Source organism: Bicyclus anynana, chromosome 24 (genome assembly GCF_947172395.1).
Source record: "Bicyclus anynana chromosome 24, ilBicAnyn1.1, whole genome shotgun sequence".
NCBI lineage: Eukaryota > Metazoa > Arthropoda > Insecta > Lepidoptera > Nymphalidae > Bicyclus > Bicyclus anynana.
This window is the reverse complement of record NC_069106.1, coordinates 5,120,614-5,145,453: the sequence shown is the minus strand read 5'-3', so window position 1 is coordinate 5,145,453 and position 24,840 is coordinate 5,120,614. Positions and strand designations below refer to the sequence as shown.

At 35.4% G+C, this 24,840-nt stretch overlaps 1 protein-coding gene across 1 annotated transcript; it reads left to right on the top strand.

The window, feature by feature from the left end:
* Nucleotides 1-12,606: 12,606 nt before the first annotated feature.
* LOC128199465 (cecropin) lies at nt 12,607-24,559 on the top strand. The gene is made up of 2 exons (XM_052889096.1): nt 12,607-12,823; nt 24,266-24,559. The coding sequence occupies exons 1-2, from the start codon at nt 12,722-12,724 to the stop codon at nt 24,356-24,358; spliced, it is 195 nt and encodes a 64-aa protein (XP_052745056.1). The 5' UTR covers nt 12,607-12,721; the 3' UTR covers nt 24,359-24,559.
* The last annotated feature ends 281 nt before the right edge of the window (nt 24,560-24,840 follow it).

The window sequence follows — 24,840 nt, the reverse complement described above, 5'->3', positions numbered from 1 at the left end:
ACTCAATCAGCACGTCATAGGATAAATGAATGTAAGTTAATAGCTAAATGTATGTAAGTTAATCTAACGATTTGAACGTAGCATGAGGGAATGGGAATATATTAGTGAATAGCTACGAGAGCGGTTATTTTTTATTTTAATAGATATTAAAGTAAGTCGAAGTAAAAAAAAATTGTCTTTAGAGTTTGTATCCCCACCGCTGAATGATTTTTTTTTTCAAAAGAGCAACTGTTAAATTTCTTGTCGGCTCTTCTCAGCAGAATCTGCTTTTCGAACGACAGGTAAAGTTTTTACAAATAGTCACACTTGAAGTTTCAAAAATGCTTGTAAACTAAGCCTACTTGAATAAAGCCAATAAATCAATTTCGATTTTTTTTGTAGCGTTGAAAGTATATACCTAATCATTTATTCTTTTTGTCTATCAAATCTACGGCGCTTCAATAACTGCAAATTAAGCATCCCGAGCTCCGCTACTATAAAGTAAATACATACTATTGCGTAGTGCCCTTATCTCTTTCGTGCAGATGGTTAGGGAAGCCTGGTTGTATTGAGGCGAATTTATATTCCAATTTATAATGATGTCCTTAAGACTGTGATTTTGGATTGTGTGGTTCCGAGATTCAGAGTATTGTAAATGGTTTTCAAAAAAAAAAAACTAGCCAACGTGGCCTCGATTCACGAGGTCTTCGGTTCATATAATAGTGAATAGGCCTGTCCCGGTTATCATTAACATCTGGTAGTCGTTGTTAGAAAGTTTTACAATAAGATCTTATGCCCACCAAGACACATTAGAGCAGCGAGATTGGTCTAAGCTTTTGTATGGAGAATAAATAAAAACTATTAATATATAACAAAAATCTGCTTTATGCATCGATATCCTATTAAAAATGGATGCACAATCAGCGACCAAAAAACGTCCCCACTCAATGAGTGCCAAACACATCTTCTTGGCACTCAATTCAAGTAGTCGCATTTTGCAAATTCTTGAAAGGTAGAGTTTGATCTGAATTTGGGATTTTATTTAATATTGGACTATATTTAAAGGCATTTAAGTATAATTTTCTTTACCAATAATTCAAAAACTGTCAAAGCATTTGGCCTGTTTTTAAGTGAAATTTTCTACATGGTTGTGCGTCCTTTTATTTTAAGAGGTCAATGGCTTTATGTTAAATTTTGGAATTGTAATATACAAATAAAGGTCAAGTGAGAGTCGGATTCAGCGGAGTCCCAGTAATAGCGTCCCGGTTTATTTTTTAGGACACAGATCCTAAGCAGAATTTAAACAATGAAGTGAAACTTTCAAAAACGGTTGATATATTTATAAAGAAATCATTACAAAATATCTTCATTTATCTGCTATTTATTTCCCAAGGTGCGCAATTTGACCCACCACTGCAACGGCGGGCCCGGCTTTGATGATTCCATCCCTGATATGTTGACCTACTCTCTCCTGCAACAAACAAATCTTTATTACCTACTGAAATCAATACTCAATGATTTGTAAATAGGATCATCATGTCAGCCGATGGACGTCCACTGCAAGACATAGGCCTTTTGTAGGGACTTCCGAACATCAAAATCAAAATCAAAATCACGATACTGAGTCACAAGACATAGGCCTTTTGTAGGGACTTCCACACATCAAAATCAAAATTAAAAACACGATACTGAGCCACCTGCATCCAGCGAATACCTGCGACTCGCTTGATGTCGTCAGTCCACCTGGTGGGGGGTCGATCAACACTGCGCTTTGTAGTGCGGGGTCGCCATTCCAGCACCTTGGGACCTCAACGTCGATCGGCTATTCGAACTATATTACAACTATAAATTGGATAATTCTACTGATATCAATAAAACGCGAAAGTTTGTATGTTTGTCCCGAAAAAATTTATTGATGAGATTTGCAAGAAACTGATGATTTTTGATGGTATAAATGATTGTTCTTCTTTCACGCCGCGACTACTGAACCGAATAAAACTCAATTTTGAAATAAATATAGTTGCCTGGATTAACACATAGATTACTTTTTATCCCGAATATTCGTAGTTCCCGCGAGATTTGTGAAAAACTGAATACTCGCGGGTGTCCGCTAGTTCCGTATTGTATTATTTAAACTAATATTATAAAGCTGAAAAGTTTGTTTGTTTATTTGTTTGAACGCGCTAATCTCAGGAACTACTGGTCCGATTTCAAAAATTCTTTCAGCGTTAGATAGCTCATTTAACGAAGAAGGCTATCTCGTATAGACTATCCTCGTATTTCTACGGGAACGGGAACCACGCGGATAAAACGTGAATACATATCAATAAAGTTGAAATTGTAGAACGTTCAAAGAGCAACAAAAAAGTAGGTATTCAGTCATTTTCGTATCTAAACGGAAAACCGAGTTATTGCAAAAAAACTGAATTCAATGCCTTTTCCAAGATGGCGGATCGAGCCCAGGACCTCCGTCTTGTAAATCCACCGCGCATACCACTGCGCCACGGAGGTTATCAAAGCTTACCTACTGAATCAAGAGGAACATAATATGGTAGGTACTTACAGCTTTCTTCCAAAACTTCCATTTAGGATTAGGAGAAGGCGCAGCTATAGACATGGATAATCCCAATAAAAATACAACGAACAAACAGAATATCTTCCCAAAGTTCATGATGAAAGCAAACTAATGGATCTTTACGAGTAATTACAAAATTAATTCTCTCAAAGACACTAGTAGTCTGATTTATGGATGAGATGGACACAGATTATATACACGATTAGCCACTTATGTTTATCGTCTCATATGACTTCGTCCACTTTATAATTTTTATCGTCCATTTTTAATTGATAAGTAAACAGTATAATATTGTTTTAGATTAAGTATTTATTTACTAGACTGCCTTGGTCCAATTTACTTGTTCGATTGAGAATCATCAAGCCCATATTCCAACAAGTTTTAGAATGAATTTCTAGGAAATAAAGTCATCTATCCATTACCTTGGGGAGGAGGGTACTTAAGTATTATAGAAAATATGACAAACTAGCGGACGCCCGCGACTTCGTTCGCCCTTAGATCTCCTTAATCCGGTCCTCTCGCAAAATCCGTTCTTGGTGAACGTTTACTACATATGAACTACTTCTCTGCCAAATTTCAACTTTGTACGTCAAACGGTTTTCGAGATATCGTGATGACCTTTCGCATTAATATATTAAGATATGTAAGCTTCATGCTCTGACGGTAAAGCTACACAGTTAAAATATAAGTTTTCATTAAATAGTGACTACGAGTAATAGTGACTAATTGAGCTATTTTTAAATTTTCCTCAAAAACCAATCCATCCAAGCAACTTTACCCAAATCCGTCAAAAAATCCACTACGCACGTTCCACGGCCCTTGAGGATCCTCAGAAATGTTAATCCTATAACGTTTAGATGGAAAAAAGGCCTACTTGAAATAAATTAATTTTTGATTATGATTAAGCAGTTTTTGAATCTAGTTTTTATATCATTATTATGTTTTGACGAACATTCTGGTGCTAGATGTAAGATGAGCCAATACAATAAGTTAAAAAACTCTATATTATTGTACTCTATACATATATATAACATTGTTTCTAAAGTTTATAATCTAGTTTTTGTTATTAAAGTTAATCTACTTTGTTTTGATCAATATTTCTTGGGATTCAATATTTTATTTAGAAAATGAAAATCATTACTATCGGTAAAAAGTAGATCAGGTTAATTATTCTATTGTTGATATCTATTTCTCTATTGACATCTATCACATGTCTACATGTCACATGAAACTACTGGCATGTCTCTCAATAAGTTCAAAGTTTTTATTAAACGTAAGCTTATAGAAAAGTCGAATTATAGTGTTAATGACTTGAAGACAAAATTGCTTGGAAATGAAATGTACTACATGACAGGCTACTTATACACCTATTGTTAAATGGTGATAAACTAAAAAAAGATAAACCTGACTGAGTTTGTTGTGGGCTCTTCTCGGACCAAGGCGCATTAGAAACCCTCGTAACTTTAAGTTTTTGAATAATTATTATCACCATTATCTTAAGTATAATATTATTACCTGATGTTTCGTAAGACCTTGTAAACTAAGCCTATTTGAAATAAATGAATTTTGATTTGATTTATCTATCTATTATTGAGTGTTTAAATATTCTTTATAATATTAAAAGATATAGATAATATTGTTAATGATTATAACCACAGAATTATGCTTTCTTTTCTTCCCTAAAATTTAATAGTAGTGCATTGAGCAATAACTACTTTATTAAAAAGTATATGAGCAATGTTCGCTATAAAAGATTTTGCTATAGAATAAATTAAATATTGTTAGTTTATCTCGGAACCATTTTTTTACTTAACAAGTTAGCCATTGACTACAATCTCACCTAATGGTAAGTGATGATGTTATCTAAGAAAAAAGCGGGGTAACTTGTTAGGAGGAGGATGAAAATCCACACCCCTTTTGGTTTCAACGCGAAACGTTTTTGTCATATTTCCAAAAGAAAAAAATATACCTAATTACAATAAAAATAGCCTAACTCCTCTCATTTTAAGAGACGGCTCGTGCTCAACAGTGAGCCAAAATGATGATGATAACAATCAAAATATTAAAGTAAAGAAAACAGTTTACAGATTGAATGTTTCCATAAGTTTCTATTTTTTTTTATTCTTCCGTGTTCCTTTGTTTTTTATACTACCTTAACACGAAACAATATCGTGGAAAAAGGCAATTATGCGGTCTAGCCGGAAAACGAATCTATTAAGCGAAATATCATTGGTTACAAACATGATTGATTGTTTATTTAAATGTTAGGGAAAATACCTTTGCACCGATACTTTATATAGTTACCTATAGACTTATCGCGTATATTACTTAATTACTTATACAGGATGCTCGGGATTATTTATTTCAAGTTTTGACGAGTCCATTTATAGAAGCCTAGCATAACTAATATTTTTTTTTTATGTTTTCTAATAGTTTTTATGTTTTTATACAAAGTAATTCAAATAATTCCGACTATCCATGTAACACACACCTTTATCTAACCTTGCAATAAATTTTAATGTATACATCATTATTATAAGGTTACGTATACGTATGATAGCCACAAACGGTCAATTATTCTCACGTTTCTCTAGCACCCACGACTATAAATTGATCGTGTGTTGGTCACTGCGTACAAGACTTGTGTACGCCGCGTGGGTACTGCCGTTTGCTTTTCAGAAACGTGAGAATAATAATTAACCGTAAATGGCGACCTAATGGCGAGAAATATTAGTAGCTCCGAAAATATTACTTTTAGAACACAATGTTCTTTGAACATTTTTAATTAATTTTCGGTAAAGATAATAACCCCAGAGGTTGATGGGAAATACTTCCGAGCACCCTGTATAGGATGACTAAACAATGACTAACCAAACAAGTTGTGCTATGACAATACACTGTATCATCAGATACAATGTTTTGTAACACTCACAAATGAGGTTTTCAGGCATGGTTTAATCTTTACTAATATTATAAAGCTGAAAAGTTTATTTGTTTGTTTGGTTGAACGCGCTAATCTCAGGATCCACTAGTCCGATTAGTAAAATTCTTTCAGTTTTATATAGCCCATTTATTGAGGAAGGCTATAGGCTATATATTATCCCCGTATTCCTACGGAAACGAAAACCACTCGGGTGAAATCGCGCGGCGTCAGCTAGTATTAAAAAAATGAACTGTCTTTAAAGCCACAATAACTCAACGGTGAAAGGGCCAGACTCAACAGAGGTCGTGAATTCGATCCCCGCTATTATAAGATATATCTGTTTGCATAGATTAGGCTCTGAAACTACTTAACCGATTTGAAAAATTCTTTCACTGTTGGAAAGCTACATTATCCCCGAGCGCTATAGTCAATATATTATTCCCGTATTCCTACGGAAACGGAAACCACGCGAATAAAACCGCGCAGCGTCTGCTAGTATCCTATAAAATTGTACAAATTAAAGCATTTTTTTTATTGTTTACTAGTTAGCCCTTGACTGCAATCTCACCTGATGATAAGTGATGATGCAATCTAAGATGGACACGGGCTAACTTGGTAGGGAGAAGACGAAAATCCACACCCCTTTCGGTTTCTACACGGCATTGTACCGGATCGCTAAATCACTTGGCGGTACGTCTTTGTCGGTAGGGTGGTAACTAGCCACGGCCGAAGCTTCCCACCAGCCAAAACATAATAGCATAAAAAAATTATGGAAAATCTATAGGAAACTACACTCTGTATCTGTAATTTACATATGTGAGTAGGTATTTCTTTACTTATTACGCTGAGATGAAAGTGTATTCAATATAATGCAGGTTTTGTTCCAGTCATGGTCCAAGTTTTGTATGAACACGGTAGTTTCAAAGTGATCACGTATTAACTGAGTTGAAACTTCAGTAAGTTTTATTTCTTGTTTATAAAAATACTAGCGGATGCCCACGACTTTGTCCGCTCTTAGACCTCCTCAATTTGACCCTCCCCGCAAAATCCGTAAAAAAAAATTCATTTATTTCAATTAGGCTTAGTTTACAAGCACTTTTAAAAGGTCAGGTTATGTCATAATTTAATTTAATCTAATGGTGGTAATAGTAGTCGAAAACTTAAAATTAAAGTTACTAGGGTTCCAAACGTGCCTTGGTCCTAGAAGAGCCTACAACAAACTCAAGGTTTTTTTTTTGTTTACTGCCATTTTAGAAACTTATTTTAATCTAAGCACACAGTCGTATAATACAGTTTAACGCCAAGCTTCTTTATCATTTATATAATCATTAACATTATAATAAGACTTTCCTAATAGCTTGCGTTTAATAAACACTTTGAACTTTTTGAGAGACATTCCAGTGGCTTCATGTGGTAAATTAATTAGTGGACGTCTACTGCCTACGAACTACCTCCCTTTCAAATTTCAACTTTGTACGTTAAACGGTTTTCGAGATATCGTGATGAATGCGTGCAAACCTTTCGCATTTACATATTAAGATTAACCCAGGATCCGTGGAGCATTTTTACAATTGATTACTATCAAGTTAATTTTCCAAGAGTAGCTTCATCTTGATGAGACGCTCAAATTTTATATTTATGAAAATTCTTGATTCTGGTAGCTAACTGGGTTACCAGGTAATAAAAAAATCTGAGCGTCGGAACGAGATAATGTACCACGCAATTTTCAGGACATTGTGGCTGTTTAGTTGTATATCTATAATGCTCTCTAAACTCTTGATTCTGGTAGCTAACTGGGCTTAACATGAACAAAATCTGATCGTTAGAACGAGGTAATGTTCTTCGCAATTTGTAGGAATATGAAACTGTTAAATTGTATAACTATAGGGAACAAACAGTAAAAATAGCTGGTTAGTAACAACTTTTTATAACCTCGTTATTAATACAAGTTGGGGGGAAGGGTGTTTACCAAAAGTTATTACTAACCAGCTGTTTTTTGACTATTGCTTGATTAATAGTTATACAATTTAACAATCTCAATATCCTACAAATTGCGTGGTACATTAACCTCGTTCCGACGCTCAGATTTTTTTATTACCTGGTAACCCAGTTAGCTACCAGAATCAAGAATTTTCATAAATATAAAACGCTTACATTTTTTTCCATGTTAAGCCTAGTTAGCTACCAGAATCCAGAGTTCTCGTAAATATAAAAGTTGAGCGTCTCATTCAGATGAAGTTACTCACGGAAAGTTAACTTGTTATTAATTAGTGTATTAAGAAAATGAAAAATCAATAATAATAAAATTAGTAAAGCTGGATTTATATTTCTCTGACGTCTTATGTCGTGACACATCAGCGGGTCTAGTGGAAGTTTGATACTGTCACTATCGCGTCAACGTAAACGCGAATTTCTAAGGAATTTAAACAGCGCCATCTAGTAGCACTACTGCACAACTGTTTCAATTTCACGTTTACTTCAACGCGATAATAAACTAAGAAATAACACAGAACTGAATCGGTATGAATACATTTTTTAAAGCAACGTTTACACATAAGTGTAAACGTTGCGTAAACGTCGTTTATAAAATGTATTGATACCGATTCATCAAAGTCCATCAACAACACATAAGTGTTGTTAATGGACTTTGATGTGCTGCATGCAAAATGTATGATACCTATTCTGTTTTGATACGTCACGACACGACACGTCAGACAAATATAAATCCGGCTTTAGTCAGCCGAATTGCCGACGCAGCAAGTTACGCTTATCAAAACAAAGACTCCTTAGTTCGGATTAATGGCGTATAATATAATTTAATGTATTTACACAGAAGATAGCAACTCTGCGTTATCAACATTATTGCTAGCCGGGATTTACGATCGGCTTGTTTAATTACCAAGATTAGTTACGATTTGGCTTCAAGAACTTCGATTTGTAGGTGTGCTCCAAATAGGTAGATTTTATCTTCGGTTTTTGCGGAAATTTCGTAGTGTAACCATTTTCATTGTACCTGCAACTAAAAACAATTTTAAGCCACGCTGTTGTTAATATTTTATTTTCATTTATTTTTAACTAGCGGACGCCTGCGACTTCGTCTGCGGATTCAGGGATTTCAGCTTTTCACAAATCCCGCGGGAACCATGAATAGTCGTCATCATCAACCCATATCAGTCACTGCTGAGCTCGTGCCAAGGCTAATAGTCCACCACGCTGGCCCAATGCGGATTGACAGACTTCACACACGCAGATAATTAAGATAATTCTCTGGTATGCAGGTTTCCTCACGATGTTTTCCCTCACTGATTGAAACACGTGATATTTAATTTCTTAAAATGCACGCAACTGAAAAATTGGAGGTGCATGCCTCGGACCGGATTCGAACCCTCACCCTCTGGAATCGGAGGCAGAGGTCATATCCACTGGGATATCACGGCTCATGAATGTTATTATGCATATAAACCTTCCTCTTCAATCACTCTATCTATTAAAAAAAACATACATAGGGATATAGGGACAGAGAAATCGATTTTGTTTTATACTATATGTACTAAAGAGCAGACGCCCCCCGTTTTCGTGAGAATAAAACGCCTATGACACTCATAAATAATGTGGCTTTCTAGTGGTAAAATAAATCAAAATTAGTTTAGTAGATCCAGAGATAGCCCCCTACAATACGACAAACTTTACCTCTGTAATTATTATATTTATAGTTACTCATCACGAAAATCGAAAACAGCTTAATATACAAAGATGAAATTTGGTAGGGAGGTAGTTTGTATTTAGTAGACGTCTTCTAAGAACGGATTTTGGGACAGCGCCGGATTAAAGAGGTCTAAGGGTGGACGAAGTCGCGGGTGTTTCCTAGTATTAGTATAGAAGGACTCGTTGTAATTTGTAACGTCCTGGGTCCAAAAAAGTAGGTATCCTTTACAAAATGTTTCCAAAGTCTTCACTAGACTGCTTCAAAGAGTCATCCTTTTCACATAGAATCCTAAAACGTGTAAATACTTACATAACTGTGGAACAAACTTACCATGAAATTGACAAGTAATGTGGTACAGACACGAGTATGATAATTAATTGCGTCGTGTAAATAGCATAGTTAATGATAACAATAATAAATTGTTATTAATTTTATCTAATATATAAAATTCTCGTGTCGCGGTGTTCGAACTTGAACTCCTCCGAAACGGCTCGACCGATTTTGATGAAATTTTTTGTGCATATTCAGTAGGTCTGAGAATCGGCCAACATCTATTTTTCAAACCCCTAAATCCTAGGATAGGGTAGTGGTAGGATAGGGGTATGGTATAGGGATAGGGTAGGGGTAGGGTAGCGGTAGGGTAGGGGTAGGGTAGGGGTAGGGTAGGGGTAGGGTAGGGGTAGGTTAGGGGTAGGGTAGGGGTAGGGTAGGGGTAGGGTAGGGGTAGGGTAGGGTAGGGGTATGGTAGGGGTAGGGTAGGGGTAGGGTAGGGGTAGGGTAGGGTAGTGGTAGGGTAGGTTTATGGTATAGGGATAGGGTAGGGGTAGGGTAGTGGTAGGGTAGTTATAGGGTAGGGTAGGGTAGGGGTAGAGTATAGGTAGGGTAGGGGTAGGGTAGGGGTAGGGGTAGGAGTATGGTAGTGTAAGGTAGGGATAGGGAAGAAGTGCAAATAAATAAATTAATAAGTCAAAGCGAAGCTTGAGCGAGTCCGCTAGTATTATTATATAAATATTAAATACTACTGTCTGTTCGTGTTTTCTGCAATGTAAGATTTGATCTGAAGATATATAAAAATTGGCAAGTAACGCCGTGATATACACTACAAATAGAGGGGATAATCTGAAAACTATACAATTTAGAAAAACCTCATTATTTAAAGTAGGTACGGAAGACGTGATAGCCTAGTGGATATGACCTCTGCCTTCGATTCGGAACGCGTAGGTACGAATCCGGTCCGGGGCATGCAACTCCAACTTTTCAGTTATATGCATTTTAAGAAATTAAATATCACGTGTCTCAAACGGTGAACGAAAAATATCGCGAGGAAACCTGCATGCCAGTCTGCCATTTGCATTGGGCCAGCGTGGTGAACTATTGGATTAACCCCTTCATTCTGAGAGGAGACTCGTGCTCAGCAGTGACCTGAATATGGGTTGATAATGACGATGATTAGTGACATGAAATTATTAATTTTATTTTTTGTATGTCGATGAAAGGCACATCCTTGTTCAGACACATCAGAAAGTAAATCCATGATTTTTCCTACTAATATTACGTAAATTATTATAAAATGATTAAGATTATAAATAAAATCATACTGAAAGAAATGATATACTTTTTAATCATAGGTAGGATTTTCTTTTATTTTTTATTCTTTACAAGTAAGCCCTTGACTACAATCTCACCTGATGGTAAGTGATGATGCAGTCTAAGATGGAAGGGGGCTAACTTGTTAGGAGGAGGATGAAACCACACCCCTTTCGGTTTCTACACGGCATCGTACCGGAACACTAAATCGCGTCTTTGCCGGTAGGGTGGTAACTAGCCACGGCCGAAGCCTCCCACCAGCCAGACCTGGACAAATTAAGAAAATCTTAATCTGCCTAGCCGGGGATCGAACCCAGGACCTCCGTTTTGTAAATCCACCGCGCATACCACTGCGTCACGGAGGCCGTCATAAATATCAATAATTACAAATCCCTCGGGATCCATGGTTTTTTTTCGGGATAAAAAGTAGCCTATGTGTTAATCCAGACTATAATCTATCTCTACGTCAAATTTTAGGCTATTCGATTAAGTGGCCAAGGCGTGAAAGAGTAACAAACACTCATGCCATCATAATCATAAAATTTTCGTATATCTCGGGAATCCAAGGATTTTTTTGGAATAAAAAAGTAGCGTATGTATTAATCCAGAGTAAAATGTATTGTGATTCCAAATTTTAGCCAAATCGCTTCAGTAGTAGCGGCGTTAAAGAGTAACAAACATCCATCCAAACATCCATAAAAACTTTCACGTTTATAATATTAGTAGGATAGTAGGATAAGTATGTTGTTATAAATTCACCTACAAATGTATTTTCCTCTAAATCGAAAACTAAAAGAAAAACTCCCTCAAATATAAACAAGTACAGCTAATGGGGATGATGACTAGGTATGAATATATTGATTTTTATGATACATTCGGGTAAATAAGGTCAATGTTAATTAATTTATACATAAAAATCAAATACCGTCTGGATATTTTCATAATAAATGAGATTATAAAATTTCAAAATCTATTAAAAATCTTTTATCGTAATTAAATGAAAATTCATACAGTTTTAGCTTTCTTACATTAAACGTGACATTTTTTAATATTTGAACTATAAACATATAACAAAGATATTAGTAATTTTGTAAGTTCGCACATACAAATCTAACGATCATTACATTACTTACGACGTCATTAGTTCGTGCCATTTTGTATGGTGCGTTTATCAGGAATCCGCGGCAGCGCCGCAAATCTGACCCTTTAAATCCCTGTAGCTCCGAAAGTAATGATCGCAGATACCCTGTTCCTTTTGAAAAATTGCTTTACTATTAGCATACTTTTAATTTACATACAATGTAAAAAAACTGTCATCATTCCTATTCCATTTCCAAAAACTATGTTGTATAAATGGAAATAATCTTATCTCTATATTTTACCTGAACCTACCTTTATACCTGAACTGGGTCCTAACTGAAAATCAGTGCTGCATACTTTTTTTTATTGAAAGTATGCGGCAAAATGCTGAGTTGGGGCCTTTTTCTAGGTTGTGCCACATATTACAGGGCATTCTTTAGTGCTCCACTGTTTGAGTGGACGTTAAGCCATAATGTTATAATTTAGATTTAATGTGATATGTGGCATTACTTAAAAATAAAGATCTTTCTTTCTTTCTTTTCATATTTATTTATTTAAAAAAAAAGTCCCGCGATACTCTGAACTGCAGTTCAGCGGGGATTCACTTTATCTCCAACTGAGAATGACCCCCGTCAGCCAACCGACCTTTTAGCGAACTACAAACACAATAACAACTATGAAACAGCTCATCTTTGTTTACTAACTCTTATTGTCTGCTGCATAAAGGATAAATTCTAGCATCATTTAGTTCAATGAGCGCACGTATATTTTGGTCAATTCCCTACTATTTAAATTGAGGAGTTCAGATCTAGTGTCATTCACATTTCGTCGCCTTCTGAAGTAATATCGAAAGTTATTACGATTTCAGAAAATGGACTTTTCAAAGATTTTTTTCTTTGTCTTCGCCTGCCTTTTGGCTTTGACCTCGGTGAATGCTGCGCCCAGTCCCAAATGGAAGATTTTCAAAAGAATTGTAAGTTGTTTATTTTATTTTTGTTTAAAATTTTGTCAATATGTGCGACTTTACTTGTGCATTTTTGTCTTAGTCTTTCCCGGCTAGTTGGAGGGGAATGGGTCATATTTAAAAATATATGCCAATTTTTTTTTTAATATATAATTTAACTTTGTCTACTTCTCATCTAGATTTTAGTTACTGTATTATTGGCAATGTAACGACATTTGGTGTTTACTTTTTTATAATATAATTATTATATTTATATTTTGTCCATATGTGCGATTTTACTTGTGCATTTTTGTCTTAGTCTTTCCCGGCTAGTTGGAGGGGAATGGGTCATATTTAAAAATATATGCCAATTTTTTTTTTTTTTTTTTTTTTTTTTTTTTTTTTTTTTTTTTTTTTTTTTCTCTGTGGGTAGGCTTAAAGAAAGTAACACATTTAAGTAATCTCTTATATTTTCAATTTTAAAATATATACAAGTGTTATTAAATATTTACATATGTACCTGTGAATAGCCTAGGCTTGCCAGCTCCTTTTGGTTATATTTGCACAGGCTTTAAGCTTCTTTTTGTGACAGTGTGCTATTTCACATATCCTAACCTCACTTTTGGTTTTTTTGTTTTCACTGTTACTAAACTTTGTTTAACATGGAGTCTCTAAAAAGTAACATAAACGAAATCAGTGAGCACTTCAACAGAAGAATGGAAGAGTTCCAAAAAGAGTTAAGAGCAGCAATCCCAGCCACAAGTCCAACATCAAATTTAAACTCTCAGTTTCTAGCCTTCCGGACATTTGTGTTGACTGCACTGGAAAATCTGCAACTACAGCTTGAGCTTCTTGGCAAACAACAGGAAGATTTGGAGATGCATTCCAGGCGAAAGATTCTTCTAGTGCACGGAGTTCCAGAAGAAGAAAAAGAGGTTCTAGGAGTTAAAATTTCGACCACCTTGTCTGAGCGCCTTGGGCTGCCGGAGTTGACTCCAGAAGCAATTAGCCGCAGTCATCGCATGGGTCGTCCGGGTGATAAGCCACGGGCTGTTGTTGTCAAATTTAAGGACTTCTCGCTGAAGAATATGGTTTGGTCATCGAAATCTAAGTTGAAAGGCACAGGGGTCACTTTGTCAGAGTTCTTAATTAAAAGCCGCCATTCAATTTTTCTGGCGGCTCGACAACGATTTGGCGTAGCCAAGTGCTGGACAAAGGATGGAAGCATTATAGTGCTTGACCAGACTGGTAAGAGACACCGCATCTCGTCAATGAAAGAGATGAATGCTATCCCGACGTCCACGCAGAATGCCTCTGTGCCTATTGCTGCTCCTTCAGCCACGGGTGATGCTTCTCGGGACACCAAGGGTGTCAATGCCAGGTTGAAGAGAACGGGCAGGAGATAAGCCGTGTATAGCCGTCTTTCGTATTTCGTGAGCTGTGTTTCTCATTGATCCGTTTTATTTGGTATTATGATTTAATTCACAATTTTAGTTTATGTTTAATTAGTTTGTTTCATTCAATTACTTATTACTTATTAGTTATATTTAGAAAACGCAGGTAAAACTTTAATTTTGCAATTATATTTTGACGTCTGTAATTTTAACACATCACACTGACATTGACAAGAGATAGATCTGTCAAAGATTATTAATCAAAGTCAAGATGACAGTTTGTCTAAGTTTATACCACATATGTTGCTATATTTTTTATAAATCCTCTGAGACTAAAATAGACAATCATATTCTTACTTTAGTTTGCTGTAAATTGTAAGATTGTAGATCTGTTTGTAGTTCTTGTACTAGCTTAGTTTATTTTTATTTGTAATTTTGCTGTAACTGATTTTTTTTTTTTTTTTTTTTTCTCTTGTACTTTAATATACTTTGTTTCTCTTTTTATTTTTGTAAATCTGTGTAAATGTATATATTTCCTGTATATCTTTATTTGGCTGCTGGCGGTTTAGGATAAATAGGTGCATTTTTTTTTAGCATTTTTAGACACTTATCATAATTTATTTATTATTATTATAACTATTTTATATATAAATATTTTTGTATTTGTTTAATATTTTTAATTATGTCATGTACCAGTTTAGATAGTGATATATTTTTGTCTATGTCGTCTAGTGATAATAGTTTCCACAGTACATCTTTCCTTCCACTCGATGAAACCCTTGATTCTCACTTCTCGGATTGCCAGAAAAACTTTAATGTTATCCACATTAATGCACAAAGTATCCCGGCTCATTATTCTGATATGCTTGCGTCTTTTGATTCCCGTAATATTCATGCCATTCTTGTTTCAGAATCGTGGCTTAAATCTTGTTTACCATCAACGTCCTACTCGTTGCCGGGTTTTAGGCTTATACGCAATGACCGCGTGGGTAAGGGTGGTGGTGGAGTGGCGATCTACTTGCGGTCTTATATTTCTTTCTCTATTGTTGATTCGTCTCCACAACCTCCTTCACCTGATGCGGCTGAGCACCTGCTGCTAGAAGTTGTCCTATCGCAAACAAAAATTCTTCTTGGCGTGTTCTATTGTCCACCATCTGTTTCTAATTACTTTTACTCATTTGAAACTTTACTGGAACAAGTAGTCCCCTTGTATAGTCACAGCATAATTCTGGGGGATTTAAATACATGCCTAATTAAAGATGACTATCGCAGTAAGAAGTTAATGACTGCAGTTGAATCATGTAGTTTATCTGTCCTGCCACTTACTGCTACACATTATTCTCCTGGTTGTACTCCATCTCTTCTTGACCTTATTATTGTGTCTTCTCCTGATTTCGTCTTCAAGCATGGTCAATGTCCAGCTGAAGCATTTTCGTATCATGATTTGATTTATCTTTCCTATAAATTACGTTGGAGTTGGTAAATCTTCCCCTAATAATCCTATCAATATTGATATCGAACATCTGAATAAACATTTTGCTACTTCCGATACGATTGATAGTATTGATAAAGAACGTACACTTAACATTCTTTCTTCTGCTTCAACTCCTAATCATTTACCCTTTTTCTTTGAGTCTTTCACTGAATGTGATGTTAAGAAGAGCATTTTATCGATCGTCTCAAATGCTGTCGGTTCTGATGACGTGAGCCGTAATATGATCATTCCCATCATTGATATTGTTATCCCAGTTCTTACCCATATCCTAAATTATTCCATCCACTCCAGTAAATTTCCTGAGGCATGGAAGAGTGCTCAAATTATTCCATTACCTAAAAAAATTACCCCTAATTCCTTCTCAGACTTTCGACCTATTTCAATTTTGCCTTTTCTGTCAAAAGTCCTTGAAAAATTGGTTTTCCGACAGTTGAGTCTTTTTCTTAGCAAGCATTCCATTCTAAGTCCCTTTCAATCCGGTTTTCGCCCTGGTCATAGTACGGTCACAGCTTTAGCAAAAGTTACTGATGATATCCGCTGGGCGATGGATAATAGACAACTCACAGTCTTAGTTCTGCTAGATTTTAGTAATGCTTTTAACACTGTTGACTATGACATTTTGTTGGGTTTATTATGCTCTCTTAACATATCTCCATCGGTGGTTGACTGGTTTCGGAGTTACCTCAATGGCCGTAAACAGCGTATTCGCGTTCACGATTCTTTCTCATCTTGGTGCGATGTTTCGGCTGGGGTACCTCAGGGTGGCGTGTTATCTCCTTTACTCTTTTCCATATTCATTAATTCTATCACTCAATGTTTCACTTCTCTCTACCATATGTATGCAGATGATGTGCAAATATATCGCTCGTCAACTCTTGAGAACCTTGGCTCTGCTGTGTCTGCTATTAATAAAGATCTAAATGCAATTTCAGTATGGAGCAAACAGTATGGGCTTAAGGTTAACCCTATTAAATCAAAAACAATTATTATTGGCAGTCCTAGTCTAATCTCAAGAGTTGTTTGGGGCGACGTACCACCTATTATTTACAACGGTGTCATGATACCGTATTGTGATTCGGTTAAAAACCTTGGAGTTGTTATGGACAAGGAATTATCGTGGTGCATGCATATCAAGGAGTTGAGTAGGAGGACGTTTGCGACGTTGAGTTCGTTACGACGCCTACGTTCTCTTCTTCCAATTCCTACCAAAGTTATGTTAGCAAATTCTCTCCTACTCTCTGTTCTCGATTATGCGGACGCAAGCTATCCCAGTTTGACTGAGGACTATCTTAATAAACTTGAGCGACTTCAAAATGTTGCAATTCGGTTTATATTTAGCCTTCGCAAATATGACCATATATCTGAATTTCGTCAGAAACTCAAGTGGCTTCCTATTCGCCGTCGCCGGGATCTGCATGTACTTTCTCTTCTGTACTGTGTGCTCTTTAATCCAAAATATCCTCCTTATCTTAAGGAGAAATTCACATTTCTGGGAGTGCAATCAGAGCTAAGAACATGTCGTGCTCTTACTCTGTGTATGCCTTTCCATAGGAGTAAATTTTATAAGTGTTCATTTGTTGTTCGTGCTATTAAGCTATGGAATGCACTCCCAGTCGACATTCGGAAATCCAAATCCCTTGACATGTTTAAAAAATCCGTTAAGACATATTATCTTAGTCACTAGTTACATATTTTATTTTATTAGAATATTTATCATACGACATAATGATATATTTATATATTAGTTTATTTTATGATATTTATAATTTTTATATAATTTGTGTATTATGGTTTATGTATTAGTGTGTAGTTATTTGTATGTATGTATATGTACAATATTATTACGTACACACCACCTACAGTTGTCCTAATAAGTTCCTAAGCCTAAGGTTGCCTGGAAGAGATCGCTACTAAGCGATAAGGCCGCCTTTTGTATTCTACTTTTTCTTGTGTTTCTGTTTTGCTTGTTTTCTTTTATTTTTGTGGTGTACAAATAAAGTGTATTAAATAAAAATAAAAAATAAATTTAACTTTGTCTACTTCTCATCTAGATTTTGGTTACTGTATTATTGGCAATGTAACGACATTTGGTGTTTACTTTTTTATAATAAAGTCATTTACCTCTTATAATAAAAGGACGCACAATCATGTAAAAAAAATCCACTTAATAACTGGCCAACTTTGCTTTGACAGTTTTAGAATTATTGGTAAAGAAAATTATATCTAAAGGCCTTTAAATATAGTCCAATATTCAATATAATCCTTAACAAATTTAACCTTAAGGATTGACTTTAAGGTTGAATTGAGTGCCAAAAAGTTGTGTTTTTCACTCATTGAGTGGGGACGTTTTTGGTCGCTGATTGTGCATCCACTTTTTAATAGGAGATCGATGATTATAGTGGATACATATAGTTTACCAGTTATAAAAGACCAATTTTCAAAAAAATCTCAATTTTCGTTTTTTTTTTCTTTACAGGAGAAAGTTGGTCGAAATGTAAGGGATGGACTCATCAAAGCCGGGCCAGCCGTCCAAGTCGTCGGTCAAGCTGCAACCATCTACAAAGGATAAACGATCTTAATGCTATACAATAAAAGTTCAATTCAACTCGTCAGCCATACGACTTCCATAGTCAAGTGATACCCCTTAGCACTATTACCCTAAGGACCATTTTAGCATAATTTCACTAGTCTTAAGTATAAGCTGTATTATTAAAATGTAAATAAAATATTTATTTATACAGAAAATTAAGTCGATTTTGTTATTACGCCTTAAAAGCGATCCTTCATTGAATAATGAATAATGTAAGAGCCAACACTTTGAGAGCAGTAATTTCTAAGAGAACAGCTCCTTAGCCAAGTGGCGCATCGAATCTCTTTTTACGATCGCTAACGCTTCGAAAACTAGAAAGATACATGGGAATGACGTATGCTATCGACAAGTCACGTGATCAAGATCTGTCATTTTCATACATTTTTCTAGTTTTTTTTTTTTTATTCTTTACAAGTTAGCCCTTGACTACAATCTCACTTGATGGTAAGTGATGATGCAGTCTAAGATGGAAGCGGGCTAACTTGTTAGGAAGAGGATGAAAATCCACACCCCTTTCGGTTTCTACACGGCATCGTACCGGAACGCTAAATCGCTTGGCGGTACGTCTTTGCCGGTAGAGTGGTAACTAGCCACGGCCGAAGCCTCCCACCAGCCAGACCTAGACAGATTAAGAAAATCTCAATCTGCCCAGCCGGGGATCGAACCCAGGACCTCCGTTTTGTAAATCCACCGCGGAGTGGAGTTTCTAGTTTTCGAAGCGTTAGCGATCGTAGAAAGAGAATCGACGTGCCAATTGGCTAGAGGGGCAGTATTTTAGTCCGTTCATTTAATACTTACATAAAATACATGTAAAGCAACATAAATAGGTACAAATTCCCATAAATAAGGTAAGCAGAAAATAGGTCGTCGTCATCAACCCATATTCGGCTCACTGCTGAGCTCGAGTCTCTTAGCCCAGTGATTACCTCTGCCTCCGATTCCGGAGGGTGTGGGTTCGAATCCGGTCCGGGGCATTCACCTCCAACTTTCTTAGTTGTGTGCATTTTAAGAAATTAAATATCACGTGTCTCAAAACGGTGAAGGAAAACATAGTGAGGAAACCTGTATACCAGAGAATTTTCATAATACTCTGCGTGTGTGAAGTCTGCCAATCCGCATTGGGTCGGCGTGGTGGACTATTGGTCTAACCGCTCTCATTCTGAGGAGAGACTCGAGCTCAGCAGTGAACCGAATATGGGTTGATAATGATGATACATCTAAATCATAATATTTAACAGTAGTTAAACAATGAGATGATTAATTAAATATTAAGCTTGACTAATATGTTATAACAAGACTAGTCAATAATTATGCATACCTTATATTACTACTAGCTGATTCGGCAAACGTTGGCTTATTAGTTTGGGGTGGAACACCCTTATACGCGTAACTTAGGGGTATGAAAACGAACGAACACTTTGATACGAGAAATTTATACGAGTATTTTATCACAATACTATATCTATACTTCTATACTAATATATAAAGCTGAAGAGTTTTTTTAACCGACTTCCAAAAAGGAGGAGGTTCTACGTTCGGCTGTATGTATGTTTTTTTTTTTTTTTTTTTTTTTTTATGTATGTCCAGCGATAATTCCGTCATTTGTGGACCGATTTTGAAAATTCTTTTTTTGTTTTGAAGGGTTTGATTCCAGAGTGGTCCCATTTTTTTCATGTCAGGATCTGATGATGGCATCCTGGAGAAATCGAGGGGAACTTTCGAAAATCGTAGGGACGGCTAGTGCGTTTGTTAATGTTTCCATAAGGTATCTTAAACCACTACAATTCTATGAAGGTCTGGAGTTGGTCTGATGATGAAGCCGAAAAACAGACGATGGAACTCGTCAACGATTTACAGCAGGTACCTTTTGTTTGGGCTAGATTTATTTGTATTGATGAGAACTTTCCACCTAGATGGGTTGTGACTGAATTAAGGGTCTGGTATTGAAGACGAAGGACAATGAAGAGAACTTCTCGAAGGTTATTAGTATCAGTTTTGGTTACACTCAGTAGGTGTGCTAACACTAAAAATTAAAAAATTAAAATTTTAATAAAAAAATTCAACCGACTTCCAACTCAAAAATTAGCCTAAACTAAAAAGCAAAAAATAACATCTTACCTATGTGCTACCTTCTGATCAGTTTGAAGGCGGTGCCAATCCAGTGTCATGTCTTAATTAAAGCCGTTTCTGAAAGAACCACAGAAATTTTGTTTGTGGCTTTAATTAAAACATGACACTGGATTGGCACCGCCTTCAAACTGAACAGAAGGTAGCACATAGGTAAGATGTTATTTTTTGCTTTTTAGTTTAGGCTAATTTTTGAGTTGGAAGTCGGTTGAATTTTTTTATTAAAATTTTTATTGATTGTTTGTCCGATTTGAAAAATTCTTTCAGTGTTAGATAGCCCATTTATCAAGATATATTATCCCCGTATTCCAACGGGAACGAGAACCACGCGGGTGAAACCGCGCGGCATCAGTTAGCTTAGACAATATTTTTCGAAAAAGCTTAAATCTAGTTAATGGAAACTATTTGATTCTATAGTCTCTTATTAAGAGATGGAATTAGAGTAGTAGTAGGTGAGTCCGGGATGCTAAATTTGCAGTTACTAAAGCGGCATGGGGACCGATTAGATTTGGTAGATTAGATGATAAGAAGTATAAAAGGTTATTTACTTTTTGACGTGACAACGTCTTATAATTCGATGAAGCCTGGACACTCAAAAAAGATGACGTCATGCCTCGTTCCCTCGCTCTAGGGTTGCCAACTTTTTTATTAGAAATAAAGTATATTCTGGTCTATGAAGATTATTAAACAGTATTTTAGAAAAATGAACATTTTCTTTTGAAATAATGCAACCATTTCATCAGTATTTTCTTATGACGTCACGTTCAACTATCGTCACAGAAAACCGATTTTCGCAAGCAGTGAGAAAAAAAACTACAGACTTAAAAGGCAATTTTTATTACTTTGGCTAACTGAAATTGTCAGAAATTTTTTGCGATTACTTCCTTCAAAATAAGTAAAAAATTATTCACGTTCGTGCCATGAGAAATGAAATATATTATAAGTTTTATTTTGTAATAACCTTACCTTACCTTTAACTAATAGAGGCTTGTTAATACTTACCACGGTTAAAGCAAGCCCCCCGCTCCTGTAACGCTATCCAAATAATCTTTATTTTGCGGAACCCCGGACATGTCCCTAATACCCTACTGCAATTTGGCTCCTGACCTAATTCCGGAAATTTTTTAGATAAGCAGTTCCGTGCCATGCTTTTTATTCTAGAAAATAATTGGAATACTCAATCTCAGTCTCAATAATCAAAATGGATTTTTATCTTCTTCATAACAAGTTAGCCTTCTATATTAGATTGCATCATCACTAACCATCACGTGAGATTGTAGTTACGGGCTAAATTGTAAAGAATAGAAAAAAAATAAAAAAGTAATTATGTTGATAGTTTAAATTTATCTCTATATGTTCATTAAAATGGGATTTATCCCCTAGGGTTTTTGACTATAAATTATAACAGGGTTTAGGGTAGTTACATTAATTATAATTAAACATGGTAGCATACATCGGTTCATTTAAAATTTATTGCGCATTAGTAATGTAATATCTTTGGTCCAGCTTTCAGCTTATTCAAATCCCTTGGAGTAGTGGCGTGCACAAAGTGTCTAACTGGGGTAGGCAATACACCTGTACAAATTATACAAAATATAAAATTCTTTCTCCAATGCAGGTTCGTAATGGGTCCTCAGGGTCCTGAATAAAAAAGTAAAGGTCAAAGTGAAATGTTAGGAAACTGATGATTTTGATGGTATGAATGTTTGTTATTCTTTCACGCCCCGACTATTGAACCGAATTACCTGAAATTTGAAGTGGATATAGATTATAACCTTGATTGACACTTATGCTGAATGTGACGTGGGTAACACCGCGGGGTGCAACTTGTTTTATTATAAATCAAAAATATTTTAAAATATTATATTAGAATTCATAGTTAATTAGAATTGATAGACACGGTGTTGTGGTGTAACTTTTTTGAAACGGCTTTATCGAATTATATGATATTTTATATCCCTATCAAATTTATATCCCTTAAAATGCACACAACTGAAAAGTTGTAGGTACATGCCCCGGACCGGATTCGAACCCACACCCTCCGGAATCTTAGGTCATATCCAACGGCTATCACGGTTCTTTCTATTGATTAGAAATTAATATATAAAAAAATAATTACATATATTTCGAGACTATAGGATACTGGTTAGGTTGAAACTTGTATGATGTATCACAAGCTTTCCTAGCGCGTGTATGTTGGTAGGTACACTAGATAGCAATCTTCATACCTCCTCTATCGTGTGCTTTAAATTGCATATTGTTGTACAAACCAGACGTTTCCTTAATCGCGACTGTAATTTGACGTGGACTTATGATTTGCATTAGCGCGTATGACCACGGTAGCGACTATTTGTTTCAAAACGTCTTGTCTTGTCTTCTCCCCATAATTTTTCAATCACGATTCTAGTATTTTTGCAAGACATAAAGTTCTCCAGGTTGAAGGTTTAACTTGTTTTCAATAAAAAACCTGTCTCAAAAACTCACTCTCTATAAATCCACACAAATTTTCAAATAACCGTTCTGACGTGACGTCACAGTCAGGGACTCCCCCCAAATCAATTAGCCGCAGCAAAAAATTAATTGGAATCGGTTATGAACCGTTTTAATTGACATATTTACGAAGCAGGAATCACTTTTATCTCTAACCGAGGGAGTTCCCGCGTCTTCGCAAACCGTTATCACTCAACCTCTTTGTTTATACAGCTGTTTATTTGCTCTAACAATGTAGCTCATATTGCTATAATAATAAAGTCTATAACCTTCTGTATTGAATATCCCAACTGTAAATATATGTTTGTAGCTGCGACTAAATATATAAACAGTAAGCTTTGGGATACATCACATATTCAAGCAAGCGTTTGGGATATCGTGTCCAGTTACAACAGAAAAATCCATCAAAATGAATTTTGGAAAAATTTTCTTCTTCCTGTTCGCCTTCGTTATGGCTTTGACCACAGTTTCTGCAGCACCCAGCCCTAAATGGAAGTTCTTTAAAAGACTGGTAAGTTATTTTTGTTTCTCTCATTTACTTATTTACATCGCAAGTAACAGTCAAAGTAACGTCATAAATCAAAAAAAAAAAAAAACATACATACAGCCGAACGTAGAACCTCCTCCTTTTTGGAAGTCGGTTAAAAAGTGACGGTCTTATTCTCTGAAAAATAAAGTCTTCTCTACTATTTACTACTTTTACTGTTACTTTAGCTTTACATGAAGAAACTGGCTATTAGAAGTTTTTCTTTGAAGCTTGATTAAAAATTTAAATACTTACCTACAGCTGGACATAGCACCTCCTCCATTTATGAAGTGGGCTAATAAATATCCAGTCAACTTATATGAGTTTTGGAGGACCAAATCTTCGACTGTTTAATTACTGTTTCTTAATGAAATATAAATGTTAGATTTTACATTACCCATATTGATTATAGGTATATCTATGTTTGTGAAACCCAATCCTCGACTGTTTAGTTGCTGTTTCTTTAATAATTATAAATGTTACATTTTACATTATATTAATTATAGCTATATTTAGAATAACTACTAAAACCATCCCTAACATAGTTTCAACAAACTATGCAAAAAACATAGACATTTTTTCGTAGAAAATGAGTAATGTTAAGTCTAGCCCTGGGAATATATTATATTTTTATTAACAAATTTTAACTGGTATTTATTTTATCTTTTTATCTGCAAACCACACTGCCACTTACCATCAAGTGAGATCGCAGTCATTTAAACATTTTCAAAAAAAAACCTAGTATTTTTTTAAATAACTGCAAACCACAGTCTCACTTATCATCAAGTGAGATCGCATTAATTTTATTTCAGAAATAAAAAAGTAATAATATTTTCTTTGTCTTTTACAGGAAAGAGTAGGCCAAAACATTCGTGACGGACTTATCAAGGCCGGCCCAGCTGTTCAGGTCGTCGGCCAGGCCGCCACAATCTACAAAGGATAAACAACCTTAACACCATTAAAATAGGGTTGAATTTTGCGCTAGCAAAACTAGTTATAAGTTAATCAGCATTTACTCGCCAAAGCCAACAATGTAAAATAATAAGCACTCGAACTAATCGTAAGAATACTCATAATTGTAAATTAATTGTTATGCCATTTTTATAGTATTATTTATTGTACAAAATAAATTACATACAAAGAGTTTCCAAGTATTTTTTCATCTATGTCTATTCCTTATACAAAGTGGTGCCAGGAATACGACCTTAAATTAATACACAATCGCTAACAGTCAATCAAAATACGATTAGGTGATTAAATTAATTATTGTATAATAAATAAAAAAACTAAATTTTCAAACAAAAAATATTCGGAAATAATCTAAAAAATTCACAACATCCTTCATAATAATATAAAACTAACCTCAAGTGACCTATAGGTAAAAGCGGCAACATCGCGTCTCCTAGTTTTTGGTTATTTGGCGGT

Coding starts and splice junctions, on each gene's coding strand:
- LOC128199465 (XM_052889096.1), top strand. CDS start 12,722: ATGGACTTTTCAAAGATTTTTTTCTTTGTCTTCGCCTGCCTTTTGGCT. Junction 12,824..24,265: donor GGAAGATTTTCAAAAGAATT/GTAAGTTGTTTA, acceptor TGTCTTTTACAG/GAAAGAGTAGGCCAAAACAT.